Raw genomic sequence first — 22,027 nt, forward strand, 5'->3', positions numbered from 1 at the left:
AGCAAACTTTCTCGTTCTTTAAAATCATAATTTTTTACAAGCACAAGATTTTCTCAAATATACATTTTTAAGAGACACTACTTGAAGTGTCAATATGTCACGCATATCTTGTTTTCTCTCAAGTTTTCAGATTTTTGTTTTCTGAAGAAACGTGATTGTTTTTAGAGTTCCTTTGTAATGTTTCTTTAGTAGTGTGGTGGGTTGAAAAATCCCCCCCCAACATTAAATTTTGCCAGACCAACTCAGTTGTTTTTACGAGCAAAACTGAAATCTACAATGGAATGCCATAAATATGTACAAGATACACAATATTTACAGGTATTTACAATTAATAAACAGCACAAGGACCCCTCTGGCCAAATACCAGGGGAGCTGCAACAGCCTCTCCCTTCCTGTGATGGTTTGAAACTGTCTTTTTAATTTTTCCTTGCAAAGTTCAGAACAGAGAAAGTGAAAGAATGTAAATAAGTCACTACTGGGTGTAAGAAAGCAAAATAACGATTGTTCTAAACACTTCCATTGGATAGATAGAAATGTTTAAGAACTATTACCCAAAACAAAGTAGGCATTCGGCACATTCTGCGTTCGGCAGTGGGGGCAGTTGCTGGGCTGTCTGGCTGCTGTTTGTTCTTCTCTTCTGGCTGAAGATAACACGTACTGACCTTGGCAGCTAAGTTAACAACTTTCTGCTTAACTAACTCTGCTTCTCTGTCCAGGGGGGTCTGGGGGGAAGCTCCTGGGGGAGAGAGAGGCCCCTTTGGGAGGGTCCCCTTGGGGGGAAGCAAAGGGAGCTTGGTTGTGTTTTTCTGTTGATTGTATATATTTGTAAATGTTGTGAATTTTGTATATTTGTACATATTCATTGCATTTCATCATAGATTTTAGACTCTGCTTGTAAATACAGCCTTCATTTGCTTCCAGACTGAGCTAGCCTGGTTATTGTTGGTGGGGGGAGGAATTTCAGCTCACACCGACACACTTCCCTACCCCGCTGTACACAAAAAGACAAGAGACAGAGCAGAGAAGTTGTTGTTAATACCTGTCACAAAAAAACCGATGCAGTCAAGGTCAGTAAAGCGAAGAGAAGCATCAGCCAGAGCCGAAGAATTGAAAAAAGAGAGAGATTGTTTTGCAAACTAAATCTTATGGTAGATGTCTTTCCAATGGGATTCTTTAGAACTATCATTATTTTCCTTTTTACACACAATAGTGATTTATTTGCATTCTACTGCTTTCTGTTGAAGATCTGTGAAAAATTGTTAAAGGCATAGCCTAAAACTATCACAAGTTGTTTGTCTCCTTGGGATATTTTAATTTTCAGTACTTTTTCAATTAATATATTTGTTTCCTCAGGACAAGAATATGAAAACAAGAAGACAGAATATCTGTCTAGGCCCAGTGTCTTCTAAGTGCATTACATAATGCATGCTTGTTTTTCACTTACCCCTCTTTTTAAGCTAAGCTGGGAGCCTTCCAAAACATTTTACTAATCCACTGTAAAACAAGTCTATGTTTATAAGCAGGTGCCAAAGCAATGTTTCAAACAGGGATAAAAATGTAACAATTGTGTAGTAATTCCATATGTCTGTTTTCATTAAATAAAACTTACCTTTTTTTTTTATCTAAGTCAACAGAAGTATTAAAAAAAATTAATCAGCTTTACATCATCCAGGTATAGCTGGCTGATTACTTTTTCCTGATGATTCTGGTTAAATCTGAGACAGCATGCTCAGAGCTCTCAGTACTTAGCAAATTTGTTCCAGGTAAAGCTGCCTTCAAGGAATAACTGTTTTTAAGCCTAGTGTTGTTTGGTTGCTTGTGTTTGGATTTTTGTGGTGTTGTTTGGTTTTTTTCTCCTTTTTTACTTTGGGGGGTTTTGTGGGATTTTTGTTTTGTTGGGGATTTTGTGGTGAGGTTTTTTGTTTGTATTTTGTGGAGGTTTTTTGTTCTAATTTATTTTTAGACATTTGATTTAATGTGGTTAATTTTACCTATAGCAATTTGGATATATTTCAAACTGTTTATAGGATGTTCTGCAAAAATGCTCTATTTACTAATTAATATATGGTCTCCAATTGTACAGGAGTTGATCTTCTGGTGGAGCAGCCATTTTCCCTTGAAACACTGACATCCTTGGTAGAGCTGACCCGTTTTGAAACCTTGACACCACGGTTTTCAGCCACTGTTCCTCCTTGCTGGGTAGAAGTCCAGCAAGAGCAGCAGCAAAGGAGGCATCCTCAGCATTTGCACCAGCAGCACCATGGAGATGCAGCTCAACATACTCGAACTTGGAAACTACAAACAGACAGGTAGGTAGGGTAACAGTGCAGAAAGAATTGTGTGTACTGCTTAACTAGCTCGCATAGCTGGTACGATAACAAATATCATGCAATTTATTTGTTTCTAGGTAGTGAAGAAGTTTAAGAATGCATACTTCCAAAGATAATAATCCCTATTCGATAGTTTGCGTTATAGGTCTTTGTGAGATTAACAGGTTTATTTTAGTGGACACTGAAACAAATTGAAAAGTCAAGTTTTGAATTGGTGTATTTTATTTTGCCAAAAGTTGCCTTGCCGTGTTTTAATTTGACAAGGACAGTCAACAGAGTTGCAGTTACTCTTGACTCGCCCTTCTTATGCATGCACACATTCCTAGTATGTTCTTTAATTGGAAAATGCAAGCCACAGGTGTAAGTATGACTGACTAGTTGTCCTCAACAAAATCATATTGTAATTTATTTTAACATGTAAAGATAGAATCTGAATTTATGTGTGTTCATATGAAGTTAAATCTTCAGAAGCAAGGCATTTGCTTAAGACATTGTAGTCTCCTGGTTGTGCTGAAATTCATTTTCATTGCGATGAACCTGCCTCAGCATGGTATGTGTAGTACTACTTAGCACATATGGTGTAAGAACTTCAAATTTCTCTGGGATCCTAAAGACTATAACAGCAGTGTTGCAGTCTCCTTCAAGAGCTGCTTAAACCTACCTGAAGTAGCTTTGCATAGACTTTCAAAATATGTTGGAAAAACAAAGTACAGAAGTAAGGCGTCTTGTGTGTTTTATTAAAAGACATGCATAATAAATTACTAGGTCAGGGTCAGGCTGTCACTCATCTGCCCCTGTGATATATAAGCAATGGATAGCAATGCAGAATCTGAATGCTCATACAGTGGAAACAATGAAATAGCCAAAGGACACTAGAGGAGCTAGAGATCATGTGCTGAGAAAAAAAAAAAAAAACTGTTGTATAAATAAGTGAAAACTAGCATGTGATAACAGAGCATTCCAGTTGGGAAAACCATGTCTGGAAGGTAATAGTTGCAGGCGTTTCTGAACCATACATCGTCATCGTCACATGAGCGCAGTTTGTTTTAACTAAGTATTCATAAGTCACAGTTAAAGGTTTAAAACATTTATCTTGTGATTTTTGAAAGTAAAATATTTGGTATGTAACAAGGGGAAAGGAGGTGATTCCTTGCAAAATAGTTTCTATTTGAAACTATTGATTATCTGTTCTGTTCAGCAACAGCTGAAAAGTGCAAAGCAACCAATATGAAGAAATAAGGAAGGAAACAGTGAAGGTAATAACTGTTAATTGGAAGGTGATAGGTGGAACATTAGTTAATGAATACTGTTTCATTACAGGAGAAAATTGTGCCTTTGACACTTGCTAAATGACCAATGATGAAAATGGTTAAATTATAGTCCTTTTGTTCATAGGTTAGAATATACAATTTTGAGATCAATGTTAGCTCTTAATTAAAAATTATCTGGGAAGAAACTTCTTTGTTTCTGGACTGTTTTGTTGGTCCTTAATATGGAATTTCTTTTTTCTCCTCTTGGAGTGTTTTCATTTCTACCAAGGAGAGGCTGAGGGAGCTGGGCTTGTTTAGCCTGGAGAAGAGGAAGCTCAGGGTTGACCTCATTGCTGTCTACAACTACCTGAAGGGAGGTTGTAGCTAAGTGGGGGTCAGTCTCTTCTCCCAGGCAACCAGCAGCGGAACGAGGGGACGCAGTCTCAAGTTGTGCCAGGGGAGGTATAGGCTGGATATTAGGAGGAAGTTCTTCACAGAGAGAGTGATTGCCCGTTGGAATGGGCTGTCCTTGAAGGCTGTGGAGTCACCATCCCTGGTGATGTTCATAAAAGACTGTATGGGGAACTTAGTGCCACAGTCTAGTTGATAGGATAGCACGGGGTGATAGGTTGGACTGGATGATTTTGGAGGTCTCTTCCAACCTGGTTGATTCTAGGATTCTAAGATAGGGAATCACAGGGTTAGATGGATGAATAATGCAATTTGATATGGTAATTCTTTTGCTTTCAAACATTGGAATGGGCTGCCCAGGGAGGTGGTGGAGTCACCATCCCTGGAGGTGTCCAAGAGGGGATTGGACGTGGCACTTGGTGCCATGGTTTAGATAGTCATGAGGTTTAGGGTGACAGGTTGGACTCGGTGATCTTTGAGGTCTCTTCCAGCCTTCTAGATTCTATTCTATTCTATTCTATTCTATAACCCTGTAAATGTGTTTTAGGGAGTAACATTATATTGCACTTGGGCTCTTTCATTCCTACTTTATTTTTTAAAAGCCTGTGTAACAAAGAAAACAGAAAAAGCAGTCTAGTTTGTGTCAAATTATCGAAATAATAGTATTTCCTCTTCAATGGTAATGTAACTGAAATGTTTAATTTTTTTTTTAAATTTAAATTAATTCCTAATGTGCTTTGATAAAGCAGTGACGTCTGAGTTTCAAATACATCAGCATAAGAGAAAAATCCAGGAAAATAAGCAAAATAAGGAGGATCTAAGTTCTGATGTGCTTTCTAATGTTTAAACTCTGGAAATGGGCCTGCAGCTCAAAGTTCAGTTGTACTGGAACACAAGAACGTTGGAGAGATGTTCTAGAAAGGGAATGAGGTATATTGAAAAATTTAGAGTTACAAAAATGATGGCAGAACAGAGTCTTCACTGTGTATTATTCTTAAAAAAAAGATGCTATAGATTTTTTTTAGAGTTTAAAAAATGAAACCCTTGGTGTGAAGGGTTGAAAGCTTTAGGTGAAACATTTAATCGAGTGTTGTTAAAAAAGCTTGCATTAGATAATTAGAGAAAAGTGGTATTTAGGATCAATATGCTGAAATACTGAGAACATAATAAGGAATTTTGTTTGCTTCTTTCAAACTTTGCACATGAATAAAGAGGATGCATGTTAAGGAATTGCAATTAACTAATAAAGGATATGGCAAACAGGTATTAATAAAAATACTAGTAACCCTTTATTAATATGAAAAATTGCCAAAACTCATTAAATAGGATCATTGTATGGTTGGAATATATATTTACAATAGGAATGCAGTCTTTAGGCAAAATACAACAGTTCCATATAGGCAAACTAGGAGGAAATAACATGGAAAGAGAGGATCCTCAGGAGCATAATAGTGCTCACCCATGGCATGGGTGTGGGGGGAGACTCAGCAAGAACCCTTAAGCCCAGGAGGCAATGAATTAATTACTCACAGCTGGTTTCACCCAAGTGGGGAGTGCTGTTGCTGTATATGATCTGTAGAGGCTTTTGGGGCGCTCTCGTATGGCACTGGCACAGCAGGCTGCCAGCAAGAAGGGTGCCACATTGTCCCAGGGTTGATCTGGCTTCAGTGGATGGCAGGCTGTTTACAACGCTTCTTCGCGATGGGCACTTGCTTGTCCTGGGTAAACTGAGGCACGGCACGATTCTAGTGGCAAGGGGAAGCAGGCTAAGCTTGTCTCTGGCTTCTAGGCTCATGGCTTTTCCAACTTGCTGTGTTGTGGGCTCGTGGCTTTATCCCAGGCTTTGGACCAGGTGCTCGAGGCAGGCCAGGGCAACTTGAGGCAGCTTCATGCAAGATGGGTCCAAGTAGGTTCAAGCATGGCTTGAAAGCAAAGCCAAGGCAACTACAAGTCAGCCTGTATATATACCTTGCCTGAGATCCATTTGGGTCCAAAGGCACAACTGAAGCTAACATGTAGCTGCCCAATAGAAAGGCGTTCTGCCAGGCTATAACCATAGAAGGCAGAAACAAAGGCCTTGTTTCTGGGGAAGCAGTGGTCAGCACGCCTGCTCTTACCCCGGATAAACAACTTGCTTACCAGAGGTGCATGGTCCTGTCCCCGAAGGAGGGGGGAGTAGAGGACCATGTCTAGAAACCTTAAGGCCTGTCTGGGTTTGTCCTGGGCCTCTTTGGCACTACCATGACAATGCATTTAAACAGATACGAGGAAAAAAGTGCCTATAGAGGAGTTTTTCGCTCATTGCAAAATTAGATTGTAGTATTCATTGCCACAGAATAAGGTCTCTTCAGTTTTGAATGATAATTATTTCATACCTGCCTACAATTTCCTTTGGGGCATCTGTTGCCGAACTATGTCAAAAATACATTTCTGGAGTGTGCAAGTAACCATTGTAATTTTTCATTAATAGCTGCAATTAGTACTTTTTTATAGAAGTTACTATGTTTTAGGAAAATACTTACTGATAAATTGAGAAAGATCTTGAAGTGCAATTATTTTCAAATAGAACTGTGACAATTCTCACACAATATTCAAGTTCCTCTTATTTGAAGTATTTTTTGCAAACCTATGTTTATCAAACTATGAAACTTGATCATTGAGGGATACTTTCAGTGGAAACTAAAGCTGGCCTCAAAAGGAAAATATAATTCATTAAAAAACGCTGCACCAATTTTACACAGTGCAGGCTTTTGATTGTTTGCCTAGTGTGAAGCACTTCTCATGCAGTATAAATTATCAAATGCATTTAGTATTTTGAAAGCAGTGTTTTAATTCTCCTGAATGTGGCTGCTGTATCCCTGGCACTTTCCAGTGTTTAACACTTACCAATGGAGAAGGCCAGTTTAAGAGACTGCAAAGTGATTACTGTCATGCTTTCATAGACTTCACTAGTTGGCAGATCCTTTTGTAGGATACACATACACCATCACTTTTTGTCTAGAAATGAGTAACTGGTACATAGTAATATGGAACATTCACTGTAATGAAGGTATAATTCACTGTAATAGGGAATATTTTCACTGCTATTTTTATCTGAACGTGGAATCGCACTCTCTTATCTGTGGTTGACTTTTACTTCAGAAATGCGTGTGAACATCAGCTTCAGCAAAATGAGGTTTTCTTCTTGTTAAAGAAGGCGTGTATAGATGGTGAATGCACTGCTTGATCTATATTTTCTTTTAACACTGAATCATTGTCATCTTTTTTCCTGACAGCAACAGTTGGGATGAGCATGTCTTCGAACTGGTTCTACCAAAAGCCTGTATGGTTGGACATGTGGACTTCAAGTTTGTTTTAAATTCAAACATCACAAACATTCCCCAGATTCAAGTGACTTTACTGAAAAATAAAGCTCCAGGCTTAGGGAAAGTCAGCGGTAAGAAAGAACTTATTGTGTCTTTTAGAATATATCTGTTCTCGAACACATTATCCTCTGTGATGTGTGTTAGAAGAATTTCTTGAGATTGTGTAAATATTTCTATTTTCGGTTTTATTCTGGTTTCATGGTCTCTTTTCACTTAGTGTTTGAATGTAAATTAGAGAAACTGGGTAAACAGTTTCAAATTCCTGAATTTTATATAAGTAAAAGTGCGTAACACAAAGAAGTTGAACTGAATTATTATTAACAAAAAACTATTGTCAGTTGTAAATCTTCGTAGAGATTGACATCTGAGACGAATGGTGCTGTAATTTTTAAAAAGCAATACAGGTTTTCATATAATTTCTCCCTCTGTAACATCCCCCCAAAAAAAAGGGTGCTGGAGATGCCCTGTAAAGAAATCCTAGAAATTGGCAGTTATCTGAGAAAAAAAGTATTCTAGTAGAGTAATAGTCTTGGACAAAAGCATTTTTTTGGGGATACAAGATGGTCTAAGAGTTTTAACAGAAGTTCTAGCTGTGACTGCAGGACAGCAGTCAAGAGGTGTCCTTGAAAGTTTTCCCTCTGTTTAATATTTGAAGTAAAACCTTAATTTTAACCTGTAACGTTTTTTTTTTTTCTATCAAAGCAGAAAGTAGGACAGATAGTTCATGTTGCTCTGTTTTGTTTTCAGCATGAGTTCTAGAGCTAGTCCATTTGCAGATCTGGATGTCAGAGTTGAATTTTCAGATTATTTCCTTTAATGTTTCAGTTTTAAATATTTCTAACCAAACAGTTCCATGAGTTGGTAACTCTTTTAAAACATTTTATTTGGATGTGAAATAGATTGCCAGAGCTTTTTTGTAGATTCTTTACAGCATACTGATCCTAAGACATCACAGAGTGCTTCCAGAAAGTGACATTTCACTTCCTTACATGCAATGCAGTGGAATTTGCCTTTTTTTCCTCTTTTCTGTATGGATCTGGTGGAGAGACTGAAATGGAGGGCCAGGGTATACACAATACAGTTTGGAAAGGGCTGAGGGATGCTGAGAGTGCCTGCAAGGCAATCTTGGCAAGGTCTGCTGATGCATTTTTCAAGTGCAATCCTAATATGAAAATCATGCCTTTGTAGTTCTTATACTAGGCAGAAAGTGGATACATTTGATATGAAAACTACTGCTTCTGTTTTCTGTGGTCCTTAAGCTTATGAAATCCTGGCAATGTTTTTATTTCCAGAAGCAGCAGTAGACAGACAGATAACATTTCCATTATCTCCGGCTCATAATATTGAAGTGGACCGAAATGGAAAACCAGGACTGGTTGAATTCAGTGAGGAAATGCAGTATATGGATGTAGAGGAACCACAGTGTAAGTTGTATTTATTTTGTTATACATTGTTTAAAACATGAGGTTGCTCTTTTTTCTGTCTTTCTGGATACCCTGGAATTTCTCAGGCATTTAAAATTTCTCAACGCTCTTCAACATTGCCTCTCCCAATGGTGTGTTTACTGTGTGATTTCAAAGTTTAACATAAATACACCAAAAACCCCCAAAATTTAAAAATTAAGTAGATTGACATAGTATCTTTCTAACTTAAACTCTTGCCCTGTTCCAGCAGTATTTTACTTGGTTTCCTTCCTTAGTTAGTCTTAATATAATTTTTCTTTGCATGGCTGGCTTTTGTGGAGACTGCTGCTGTAAACTAGGAATAATAATGAACAGGAAGTAAAGAATTCCCAACTAGTTATGTCTATTCCCAGCCACATCAGAGGTGCTGCACTTTTTCTGTAACCTTTTCTGTTAACCAGTATTCTTCTGTAAAATATGTTGAGAGACTCTAAAAGGCAATCAGGTTGGATCTCAGTGAGAAGAACTACAGACTAAAAATTGGTAGTTGGCATGAATCAATTCCAGATCTGTGATTCCTTCTTGTGGCTTTCAACAGTCTCTTTTCACACCTTCCTTCCTTTCATGTGATCAGGCTTATCTAGAGCATGACTTCAAAGGTCCCTTCAAACCCAAACCATTCTATGTTTTGGCAACCCCAGGAAAGATGGGGTAAAGGGTGAGGGATCAAAGGGGTAATGAAAGTGATGGAAAGAGGTGTTTACTGCTGAGAAGGAAGCAGCAGATGTGTGTATGATAATTTTGGTATACCACAGGAGAAACAATATAGGGGTGTTTTTGTGTTACGGGTTTTTTTTTGGTTGGTTGTTGTTTTTTTTTATTGATTTTTGTTTGGTTTGGTTTTGTTTGGGGTTTTTTTTGTTTGTTTGAATGCTTGGGGGTTTTGTTTGGGTTTGTTCTTGTGGGGTTTTTTTGTTGTTTGTGCTTGTTCTTGTTTTTTTTAAAAAAAAAGTTTGTCATGCTTCAGAAAAGACCAGTGAGAGATGTGGATTGAAATATACTGGTTTATCATTTAATCAGTTGTGTGTTTTGCTATTCTGATGAGCCAGTCAGTGTACATATTATCAAAATAATATAACTGGAAATGCTTTGAAAACTGTAATTTCCCTTTATTGATTTTACTGGAAAATGGCTAAAAGTGAGCCTCTAATAATTGTTAGTTTTTCAGTGTAGCTTGTATGCATTTAGTGATCAGAATTTGATGTGTATTTTTAACCCATGCAAATGATCAGATTTTGTGGCTTAATGAGTAATTCACATCTATGACATTCATGTTTTTCAAGGTCTTAGATTGTGTCCGTTTCTGGAGGAACACAAAGAAGATATACTTTGTGGTCCAGTATGGCTGGCTACTGGGCTTGATCTATCAGGACATGCTGGAATGTTGACACTAACAAGCCCAAAGCTTGTTAAAGGTAAACCAGTCTGTTACAGTATTTACATGAATGACTAAAGCACATCCCGTACTTCTGGAGTCAGACTTGTATTTGTAGTTATTTTCACACCGACAAATTTTGCTGCGTAACACAATAGTAAGTTACCTTTTCAAACTGCCACTGAAGTACTGTGATTAATACAGTTGGGCTGTGCTTGTACACTATTAGCTGTGAAGCTGAAATCTGTTCACAGCTTGCCCTAGTAAACTATGCAAATTCTTCCTCCCCACCCTCTTCTTTTTTTCCTCCCACTTCTAGGCATGGCTGGTGGCAAGTACCGCTCATTTTTAATTCACGTTAAAGCAGTGAATGACAGAGGAACAGAAGAAATCTGCAATGGTAGCATTAGACCAGTTGTTAGAATACCATCTCTAAAACCTCAGGCTAACAAGGGCCATTCCCTTGCTTCGTTGTTGGCAAAAGTTGCAGCTGGCAAGGTAAGGAATAGCTAAGAAGAACGTCTGTATTAAAATTGTAGAATTTGTATGAATTATGTAATATGAAAACAAAACAGCTGTTAGGAGAATTAATATCCATTAGAAGTGACTTTTTCAAGAGTTGACACTGTGTTAACACCTTCAAAAATCTGAGTTCAGCATTTCTCAAGTTGTTTCTTCTGTACAGATTTAGTTGAAAGGTCTGTTCTGTGGCTTTCCCATTCTGAGCACTTGGGTTTGAAATCTCTGATTTCCTGACTGTTTTCAGTAGCTGATGACCTCATCCTCTTGTGAAGATTTTCATGTGTGTGTGTGTGTGTGTGTGTTTTACTCTTGATTGTTGTAGTTTTAAGATTGGATGATATGATGCATATCTTGTGGACATTGTTGAAATAGTTAGAACGTAACAAATTGCAGTATATTGCTAAATATGATGTTCTGTATCAAAGCAATTAGTGAGTAAAAGTAGTGTGTTTTAGTACAGTGCTCAAACTAAGCAAGAGATTTTTCTGAGCTGTATGCATTTCACTGAACAAGGTATGCAAATGAAGCAGTCAAAAACAATGATTTCTGAATTTTTCCTCCTCCCCGCCCCCACCCCAAAAAAAAAATCAGGAAAAGCCAGCAAGCAAAATCGAAACCACTAGTTCTTCAAGAAAATCAGATAATCTGAGAGGCTGTGATTTACTTCAAGAAGTCTCTGTAACGATTCGAAGATTTAAAAAAACTTCCATTTCAAAGGAAAGGTCAGTAGATGTCTTTTGATTCTAAATATTAGCGGTAGTTACACTTCTCACAAAATACTTAGCTTTCAGAATAGCTCAGATCAGACCAATGTTTCAAGTTGTCATTTAATAAGCGTCTTTTATATGGAAAATTCTATAAAATGTGAGTTTGACGGCACTATGCTGTGCAAGTTGTGGCAGAGTACCACTATGCATGAGATTGTATGCTGAGTTATAATTTGCTCAACTTGGAAAGGCAAATTAAGTTTTCTTGGTAAATTAGATATATTGTTTGGACAGATTTTTTTGGTGTAGTTTTTTATTTTGAAGGAAGCATCTTGGCCTTCCATTTGTACATGTTTCTTACAGCAGATATAGATACAGATATATATACACACAGACACACACATATATATATTTGTATTTGTCAAAGTTTAGAATCAAGTTTAAGAAATTATTCCTTAAACTGGTTAAATTCTATATGGATTGATACCACAGACATCAATACGAATAATATTTAATTTGTGTTAGCAATTACCACTCCACAATCATGGCGCTAACTGTAATTGGCTTGAAGGGTTCAAAGAGGCTGCAAAGAGGTATATGCCAGTGGTTGCCAAGAAGTTTCATAGATGATGAAAGTTTGTTTAGAATTAGAAGTTACTAGACAAGTTACAAGAAAAAAAAATCCTTGAAGGTTACTAAGTATACAGTAACCTAAGAAGTTCTGTGAGCAGAAAATAGGAAGACTGGGAATGCATGCATAGAAAATACGGTACGTGCTTGTGTGCTAGTTTTACTCACATCTAGGCATCTCTTTTTTTCCTGCTCCAAAGGCAGGATACAAACCTAGAGGAACACTTTAATGGAAGAGTGGCCAGAATGGATAATTCTGTGTTGCTTTTTTGCCTTTCACCTCTTTCCTAGAGTTCAACGGTGTGCCATGCTACAGTTTTCAGAGTTCCATGAGAAGCTGCTTGCCACTCTTTGCAAGAAGACAGATGATGATCTGACTACAGAACATGCTCAGAGTCTTGTACTGGACACACTTTGTTGGCTGGCTGGAGTGTATTCAAATGGACCTGGCAGGTAAGAGAGAAATTGTGTTTAAATCAGCATGGCTATTTTTCAGTGTCAGCTGAGATTTTTTTTTTTTTAATACTATATGATTCTCTGAAGTATGCAACTTCTTTTCACAGCTCGAAGGAAGGAAATGACAGCTTGCTTTCCAAAACACGTAAATGTGTCTCTGATATAATACGTGTTTGCTTCTTTGAAGCTGGCCGGAGCATAGCTCATAAATGTGCGCGGTTTCTCGCACTGTGCATCAGGTCAGTGCTAATGACATATTTGTTTTTAAATATTGATATTTCATATATTTGTGTGGAAGATTTGCATACAGTCTGAATTGTGTATTTATATTTGTTGTTGAGCACTAAATTTATAAAGCAACAAGATCTGGAAGATATAGTGAGGAAAAATGCGTTAGGGTATGACTGGAAAGAACAACAATCTTTTCAACGTCATCTTCTGGAGATGATGTCATGTTCCGTCCTTCTTAAATATTGAAAGTCTCTGTGTGTTTTTGTAGCAATGGCAGGTGTGACCCTAGTCAGCAGGGGTTTGGATCACTTCTTCTAAAAGCTTTGCTTGACAACATGCCTCTTTTGCCTGCTGCTGCAACAGGTGGTATGTATATCATGTTTATGTCATAAAAATACACAGTACATTTGTTGTTTGGCATGACTTTCTTGTGAAATAGTAATTAGGTATTTGTTCAGTACTGCTGAACTGCTTCTTGGGCTGGTCTGGTAAGGTGGTAACCAAGTACAAAGTATCCATTTATAGATGACGAAATCTTAAGCAAATTAGCTGGCTTAAAACAGTGCTAAAGCACTGAATTTTTTGGGAGAGCTGAAGTAAGTTTTGAAAGAGTGAGATTCAGGATCGTCTGTAATTTCTGCTAATAAGGAGATTTATTCCAGGGAGCATGGCTATCGAAATGATGTCCATCTAGCAATCCACTTCTGTTACTTCTGCATCAAAAGAAAATTGTAAATTAAATTCCTTTCTCATCTACATTGCAAAGTAATGCTATCTTAACACCCTGTTGAAACCTTTGAAGTTTCAGATAGAATGAAAAAATTACTTTTTTATCACTCATGTTTGGGGTGGCAAGACCTGTTTTGTCTTTTTCACAGTAGAATTTTGTTGAATTGTGTCTAGCTTGACATTACCAAGGGGTCTCACAGGAAAATGAGTTTGCAGTCCTAAATGTTTGTTGTGCTACCACCCAGGTTAGAAACATTCAACATGCTGCTGTTGAGGGTATGGAATGCACAGGGAGTGGAGGGTGAGGGAACTGAGGTATGTATTTCTATACAGAACCACTGCTCCATGCTCCCAGACTGATCGGCAAGGAAACAGCCTCCAGCAAATACAGACTGTAGAGACAGCAGCCAAAATCAGATGATAAGAGTGGAATCTAGAATAAGGCTTGTCTCTGCAGGGATTGGTATCCCTAGCCTAGCAGCTAGGTGTATCAAGAGCGTTTTGATTGTTGTAGAAGCAGTGGGCCAAAGAAATGAAAGAAGTAGTTGCTTCAATTCCAGATTAGCTGATAAGAAACTAATGATTACAGAATGATTTTAATTGAAACCTCTCAAAAAAAAAGGAAAGGGCAGAATGTTTCCTAGTCTGTATTCAGTAATGAGTAGATACTTCATTTTATCACTTCCATGGATTATGGTTCAAAATAGGCTTTCTGAGTGGAAAATTCACATCTTTTTTTTTTTTTTTTTTTTTAAACACAGGATCTGTGTATTGGTATTTTGTCTTGCTGAATTATGTGAAGGACGAAGATTTGGCAGGATGTAGTACAGCTTGTGCATCACTGCTGACTGCTGTGTCCCGACAACTGCAGGATCGCCTAACGCCTATGGAAGCATTACTACAAACAAGGTACTACGAAACGTGTTTGTAAACATAACTAAATATACAAATTGTCTAATGCCATCCTCTGGTGTTCTGAAAAAGGTTTACTGTTAAAAAAACAAGTGTTTTGCCATATCTACTTGGGCAATGATTGATATAACTCTGGAAAGTAGTTGGATTTGAGCAAAGTTAAAGAGCAAAGTTGTACTTTACAGTCCACTTGAAATCAGTAAATGTGTACATAATGTCTGTGCAATCCTAAAGTTGGTATGTAAGATTTTTGGTGCAAGGATTTTGAGTGTGGGAGGGAATCAGATATCCTGAATAGTTTCAGGTCTGTGTAATGCTACACAAAATTGTTATATCTCTGTAAGATGACCATACATTTAGTGTACCGCTATGGAAGGCCAATTTCTTACTGTAGAGATCTAGAGTCATTTACTGGGAATTGAGAATTGTATATCAATATCATTTAAACGGATGTCGCATCTCTTACATCATGAACTGATTGGCCATTTAACTTTGGGGTTTTGTGATATCTAAAAGAAATCTCTGGTGGTTCAGTTTTTGTAGCCACTTCCAAAGTCATGTTACGATGATGGCAACATGCTGCCATTAGACAGCTCTTCCACTTGTGATTTTTGGGTAAGAGTTTTCCTCCATGTCAAGCAAGATCAAGGTAATGGAGGTTTGATAGAGGTTAGTTCAGAATCTTAAAGTCAATTTGAAAATTTAGTAAGCCAAATTTGCGGTGGGGGTGGGGTTGGGATTGGCGGCAGGGTGGTGGGGGGGATGTTTGTTTGGTTTGGTTAATGTCATTTGAAAGAAACAAAGTGTGGAATCTAGTAAGTCCTGGTGATGAAATATGTGGCCTTTTTCTTTAAGCATTATTCAAACAATATTTCATATAAAATTGTTTTGTCTTTATTTGCAGATATGGATTATATAGCTCACCTTTTGATCCAGTTCTGTTTGATTTGGAAATAAGTGGCTCTTCTTGTAAAAATGTATACAACAGCAGCATTGGAGTGCAGTCAGATGAAATAGATCTGTCTGATGTTCTATCAGGTATATATGTTTAGTCTGTTGTGGAATAATGGGTAATTCTCTCTGTTATACTGTTTTCCTTTACTGAAGATACAGTTTTTTACTTTCCACCTGTTTTATAGCTGTGCATTGTGATGTCCAAGATACTCTTTTGCTTTGTGAGAGCTCTTACATTTCCTTTAGCCATTAGGGCAAGAAAAAAATGCCTCTTTGTGGAATCTGTGCTCTTCTTATCCTGTAGATCTAAGAAAAGGCTAGAGATTAAATAGAGAGGCTGCTTTCATTCCCTGGGTCACAGTCTTCTAGGATTCTTCTGTCACTTCTCTTGAACAGCTTTCTTGAGATAACATTATTCATTTAGACTACCAACCATCTCATAGGCAAAGAAACCTAAATGGTTTTTTCTGAAGTTGGGAAGCTGCCTTATTGCAGTCTTCTACTTAAGTGTTACAGATTTAATGTGATTTTTTTTTTCTGTTTCAGTCACGTTAAAATACATTAAAATCATGTTTGTATCTATCACTCGCATTAGTTCAGAAGTAAATCTTTAGACCATGGAATATCCTAAGAATGAGACTGGTCGTACCTGTCAGGAAATTGTCTTCATAATAAGCATATTCATCAGTCACAGTGACTCCTTTAATTTTCTTGCACATTCTTGTCCATCTCCTTCCCATCCCTCTTTCCCTTCACACAACAGTGGGGAATTTGCTACATGTTGAGTAATAGCCTAGATTTTATACTGACTTGGTGTATGATCTTAGTTGGTGTGTTAATTTGCTTTCAGGAAATGGGAAAATAAGTAGCTGTGCAGCAGCTGAGGGAAGTTTTACTTCACTTACCGGACTTCTGGAAGTTGAACCTCTGCACTTTACCTGTGTTTCAACAAGTGATGGAACTAGAATAGAAAGGGACGATGCAAGTACGTTTACTGGTATATACAATTTTTCATTTTTTCTACTTAACATAGTTCCACAATATGATGTTTTTAATTGGACATAGTGAGCACTGTTTGAAAAACAGATTGCCTGTATTTTAAGTGTTGAAATGCATGGGGTGATAGCTTGAGTTGTGTTTTTTATGTAGTTACTCTATATGAAATTAAACTTCTTAGAGCGTAGCAAACTGGATTCCAGATTTATTAATTTGAATGAATTTGTTTCTATTGGATTGTATAACATGCAAGCTTGCATCTTTACCTTGCAGCCTTATGTGACAGAAGTATTCCAGGCCATGAGGTGCCTCTTTTTTCATGAAACTGTTGCATGTGTAATGAGTGTAAATCATATGCTTTGTAATTCAAGGTGATGTTACTTTGTAGCAAGAGCTGGATAAAGGAGATCTTTATCTTGTTTATACCTTGGTCTTTAATGTAGTTCCTTGCGAACTGTTAAGGTATATTTTATCTCTTTTCTACATACATGTTTGTTTTCTTTGTTTTGTCTGTTTCATGCCAGTGAGTACCTTTGGGGTTACCCCAGCAGTTGGTGGCCTCTCTTCTGGAACAGTTGGGGAAGCCTCAACAGCACTGAGTTCGGCAGCCCAGGTAGCTTTGCAGTCTCTCTCTCATGCAATGGCCTCAGCCGAGCAACAGCTCCAGGTGCTGCAAGAGAAACAGCAGCAGCTTTTGAAGCTTCAGCAACAGGTTGGAGGCTATTTAGCTATTTTTTAATGGTGTCTTTAAACTTCAAAAGCCGAGAGAGTAGTTGCAGAGCTAGTCGCTTTTTTTGCTTTCAAAATCAACTCTAAATACGTATAAGTTTATACGTGGAATTGAAAATAGCCCACAAAATGAAAAGCATGATTGCCAACACAGGGAAGTATCAGACATAAAACCATTGTCAGTGTGAAGCTTGGCTGTGTTGACTCTTACTTTGCGGTTCAGTTGAAGGGTTGTGGGCTTTTTTTATTGTTACAATTACTTAATTCATCATGTTCCTCAGCAACTGATGTCAAATTGAATAGAGTTTCATTTTTTAGCTTATAGTTGAACACCTAAATACCTGTGTTGAAGGTAGCTTGAAGTTATTAAATCTGTAATGAAAGTTGTACTTGTAGATCAATACTACTACTATGTTCACAAGCAGTATTATCTGCTGCATACACTGCTTTCGTTTTCCCCACAGAAAGCTAAGCTGGAAGCAAAACTGCATCAGACAACAGCAGCAGCGGCAGCAGCAGCATCAGCAGTTGGTCCTGTTCACAACTCTGTGCCTTCTAATCCAGTAGCAGCCCCAGGGTTCTTCATCCATCCTTCAGATGTCATTCCACCCACACCAAAAACAACTCCTCTCTTCATGACTCCACCTTTGACTCCACCTAATGAAGCAGTTTCTGCTGTTATTAATGCAGAGCTTGCTCAGCTTTTCCCTGGTTCAGTCATTGATCCCCCAACAGTTAACCTTGCAGCACATAACAAAAATACAAGCAAGTCTAGAACGGTAATTATATATGTGTGCTTTTTCTTATAGAAAGAAGATTATAGAATGCATTGGGTTGGAGGGGACCTTTAAAAGTCATCTGTTCAAACCCCCCTACAGTAACACGAAAGTCCCCAGCTAGATCAGGTTGCTCAGAGCCCCATGAAGCCTGATCTTGAATCTCTCTAGGGATGGGGCCTCCACCACGTCCCTGGGCAACCCATTCCAGTGTTCCACCACTCTCATAGCAAAGAATTTCTTCCTGACATCCAGTCTAAATCTGCTCTTCCCTAGTTTAAAACCATTGCCTCTTGTCCTACAGGCCTTTGTGAACAGTCTCCCCCAGCTTTCTTGAAGGCCCTTTCAGGTAGTGGAAGGTCACTAGTAGGTCTCAATGGAGCCTTCTCTTCTCTAGACTGAGCAACCCCAGCCTGTCTTTGTAGGAGAGTTACTCCAGGGCTCTGACTAATTTTTAAGATGCTGAAAGCCTTAGCAAGATCTATTTTGTACTTGAGTGCTAGTAAATATTTATTTGTATTAGATGTGAAAATGACATCACTAAATTTGGACCATATCTCACAATCACAGAATGTTAGAGGCTGGAAGGGACCTTGAAAGATCATTTAGTCCTGCCAGAGCAGGATCCACCTATACCAGATAACACAGGAATGCATCTAGGCAGGTTTTGAATATCTCCAGAGAGGGAGACACCACAACCCTCCCTGGGCAGCCTGTTCCAACGTTCTGTCACCCTCACAGTGAAAAAAATTTTCCTCGTGTTTACATGGAATTTCCTATGCCTCAATTTCCACCCATTGCCCCTTGTTTTGTCGTTGGGCATCACTGAGAAGAGCCTGATTCGTATTAAAAGTAAGACTTATGACAGAAAGATGGAGTTAGAGCATCTCAAATGGTTTCTTGTAAGTGGAGCTAGCTTAACTGTACAGAGTTATTCATCCTTTGAATTTAATAGTTAATGTATTTTTATGGTTCATGCACAAATCCAAATGTAGTGTTTCAGAATTGTATGTCTTCAAATCACAGGAGGTTTTCTTACAGTCTTTTCTAAAGAACATATTATTGTAAATGCATATATTTTAATAACTTCATTTTACTGATTTGTTTTTTGTTTTGTTTTGTTCCCCCCCCGCCTCAGAATCCACTTGGATCCGGTCTTGCTCTTGCAATATCTCATGCTTCACATTTTCTTCAACCTCCACCTCATCAGTCAATTATTATAGAGCGAATGCACTCAGGTAAAAGCAGAATTCCCGATAATAATTTTGACATATTTTGTAATATGTGGAATATTTTCCAGGATCTTAAGTTGCTTAGCTACAGTGTCACTTGTTTTTCTAAAGAAAAGATTTCTCACATCTGTTGTTGTAGCTCTGTTGTAGCTCTGTTGTAGCTCTGTTGTAGCTCTGTTGTAGCTCTGTTGTAGCTCTGTTGTAGCTGAATGTTTAAGACTCAGCATTCAGTGATGTCTATCAAGTTGAAAAATCTGACATGTTCACCCAGCCCCCAGGGTCTCTGGACAGAGCACCTGTTCTGAAATAGTACATAAAAAGCATAACAAATTTAAGCCAAAATTTTCCTTCTCAAAGGGTAAAAGCTATAGTGAGAGATTCTGACATTGTGCAGCTATTTTTAATCTCAAATACATGCCTAGAACAATATATATTAAACAAAGGCTTTGTTGTTTGAGAAGTACATCTCTTTGCTGATTAGCACGCACTGGTGTTTTAGGCAATCTTCTCTTTTTTCCCTAGGAGCAAGAAGATTTGTGACCTTAGATTTTGGAAGACCTATATTGCTGACAGATGTCTTGATTCCCACCTGTGGAGATTTGGCGTCTTTGTCTATTGACATCTGGACTTTAGGAGAAGAAGTGGATGGAAGGCGACTGGTAGTGGCTACTGACATTAGCACACATTCACTTATTTTACATGACTTGTTGCCACCCCCAGTTTGCAGGTTTATGAAGGTAAAAGGAGCTAGACTTCATACTCATAATCTTTTAAGCTCATGATCTATGTTAGCACATGATCTTAGTTTCTCTATGTTCTTTTCAAGCCAAACCTTAGTTGGCTATACATTTTTATGAATTTTTGACTTAGTTTCTTTTTGCTTGTTTTGGTACAATTATGTTACAGTATGATTGTGTTCTCTTTCAGATCACTGTTATTGGTCGATATGGTAGCACAAATGCCAGAGCAAAAATCCCATTAGGATTTTATTATGGCCATACCTATATCTTACCTTTTGAAAATGAGCTGAAACTAATGCATGATCCCCTCAGAGGAGAAGGTGAAGCTTCAAATCAACCAGAAATTGACCAACATTTGGCAATGATGATTGCATTACAGGAAGACATACAATGCAGGTTAGAATTAAAAGAGGTGTACTTACTAGTTATTGTTAAACTTGAAATACTGGGTTGTTATAATCTTCTAGATTTTTATTGTTTTTTAATTTACATTTTTTTCTTCTTGTTTCCATAGTAGTCTTCAGACACAAGAAAAGTTTGTGCCTTTGTTACAGAGTTAGTACAGTGAATATCTTTATATCAGTGACAAAGACTATGCTGTGGTTCTTTTTCCTTTCTTTTTTCCTTTATTTTTTCCCCCTCAATATCTGTTTTAACAGTGTGACTGTCAAATGTATTGCCATTTGCTAATGTCTATTGAATTGTGTGTTGGAATGTTTCCTTTTAGGTACAATTTGGCCTGTCATCGGTTAGAAATCCTTCTGCAGAGCATTGACCTGCCACCACTCAACAGCGCTAACAATGCCCAGTACTTCTTACGAAAGCCAGACAAGGCAGTAGAAGAAGATAGCAGAGTATTTTCTGCTTACCAGGACTGCATTCAGCTACAGCTTCAACTCAACTTGGCTCACCATGCTGTTCAGAGGCTCAAAGTAGCTTTAGGTGCAAGCAGGAAAACACTGAAGCAGCATTCTGATCCAAAAGAGTTGATTCAGATGTCATCCACAGAACAGTTACGCACTATCATTAGATACTTACTGGATACTTTGCTTAGTTTACTACATTCTTCCAATGGTTAGTGTTTTTGCCATTAAAACAATCTGTCTTGTAATTTCTTGTACCTGTTTGTGCTTAAGTACAACCATGGCTTGGGTTTGTTTTGTGTAGATCCCACTGGAATGTTTTCATTGATATGAAATTGATTTGGTTTTGACAAATGGCCTGGCCTTTATGGGTTGCCTGCAAATAGGTTGCATTTCCTCATATGTGCCGATTAGTCTAATCATCATAGTTTTTAAAACTTATGTTTTCAAGGCATTTTCTCCTTAAATATGGTTGCTTTTTCTGTTTTCCTAAAAGGGCACTCTGTTCCTGTGGTTCTGCAAAGTACTTTTCATGCCCAAGCTTGTGAAGAATTATTTAAACACCTATGTATCAGTGGAACCCCAAAGATACGACTGCATACTGGCCTTCTGCTTGTTCAGCTCTGTGGAGGCGAGAGATGGTGGGGTCAGTTTCTCTCAAACGTACTGCAGGAATTATACAATTCAGAGCAACTTCTCATATTCCCACAAGATAGGTAAGTAATAAGTCTGTGTTGACACCTGTGTATCGCTTAAATAATTCCATTGTTCGTAACTTAACAATGGAATTGACAAAATATGACTGAATACTTGCCCATCTATTCCATTGTTTTAAGGATAATCACAAATAGCTCTGCAAATTACAAATGTCTGATTGCAGTTACTGCACATATTTGGTGTTTGCACAACTATAAATTGCTGGATTCTCTTACTTTGGAGATCTTCACATACCTAACAGGACTGATCTGTAGAGTCAGAAATTGCTTTCTCATTTATCAGGCTTAAACACACCCTCATCATATTGCTGCTCTTCTAACATTTTTGGAAGGAGGATTGAGACTGGAAGCCACACTATTAGCATTTAATACAAAAGATAAGAGATAAGAGCAAATAAATGTAGAGTTCAGCATTCAGTGTTAGATGTGTTAATTATTTTATATAATTGATTGAACTCTTTGATATTCTAAACATTAGCGTTTTATTTTAATCAAATGTATTTACTGTTTTGTGGCTTTCTGCTTTCTTTGGCAGCAATGGATAGCAATGTTTATACTTTCACAATTTAAAAAAATGAATCAGTTCCAATTAATATACATAGCATTAATTCTCTATTCCTGCTATTCAGTATATCATACA

General features: G+C 37.7%; 1 protein-coding gene across 1 annotated transcript in view; it reads left to right on the forward strand.

Annotated features, from left to right (window-relative positions):
- Positions 1-22,027, forward strand: part of BIRC6 (baculoviral IAP repeat containing 6) — a 179,943-nt gene that overhangs the window by 43,918 nt on the left and 113,998 nt on the right. Inside the window, exons 12-30 of the mRNA XM_054394854.1 lie at positions 2,084-2,309; positions 7,267-7,427; positions 8,649-8,780; positions 10,103-10,234; positions 10,514-10,692; positions 11,308-11,438; positions 12,345-12,506; positions 12,617-12,748; positions 13,009-13,106; positions 14,231-14,378; positions 15,286-15,419; positions 16,186-16,332; positions 16,856-17,043; positions 17,525-17,839; positions 18,975-19,074; positions 19,591-19,805; positions 19,996-20,204; positions 20,536-20,882; positions 21,168-21,387. Of these exons, the coding sequence (XP_054250829.1) occupies positions 2,084-2,309; positions 7,267-7,427; positions 8,649-8,780; positions 10,103-10,234; positions 10,514-10,692; positions 11,308-11,438; positions 12,345-12,506; positions 12,617-12,748; positions 13,009-13,106; positions 14,231-14,378; positions 15,286-15,419; positions 16,186-16,332; positions 16,856-17,043; positions 17,525-17,839; positions 18,975-19,074; positions 19,591-19,805; positions 19,996-20,204; positions 20,536-20,882; positions 21,168-21,387 (3,376 nt within the window). The remainder of the gene's footprint in view (positions 1-2,083; positions 2,310-7,266; positions 7,428-8,648; positions 8,781-10,102; positions 10,235-10,513; positions 10,693-11,307; positions 11,439-12,344; positions 12,507-12,616; positions 12,749-13,008; positions 13,107-14,230; positions 14,379-15,285; positions 15,420-16,185; positions 16,333-16,855; positions 17,044-17,524; positions 17,840-18,974; positions 19,075-19,590; positions 19,806-19,995; positions 20,205-20,535; positions 20,883-21,167; positions 21,388-22,027) is intronic.

Source organism: Indicator indicator, chromosome 2 (genome assembly GCF_027791375.1).
Source record: "Indicator indicator isolate 239-I01 chromosome 2, UM_Iind_1.1, whole genome shotgun sequence".
NCBI lineage: Eukaryota > Metazoa > Chordata > Aves > Piciformes > Indicatoridae > Indicator > Indicator indicator.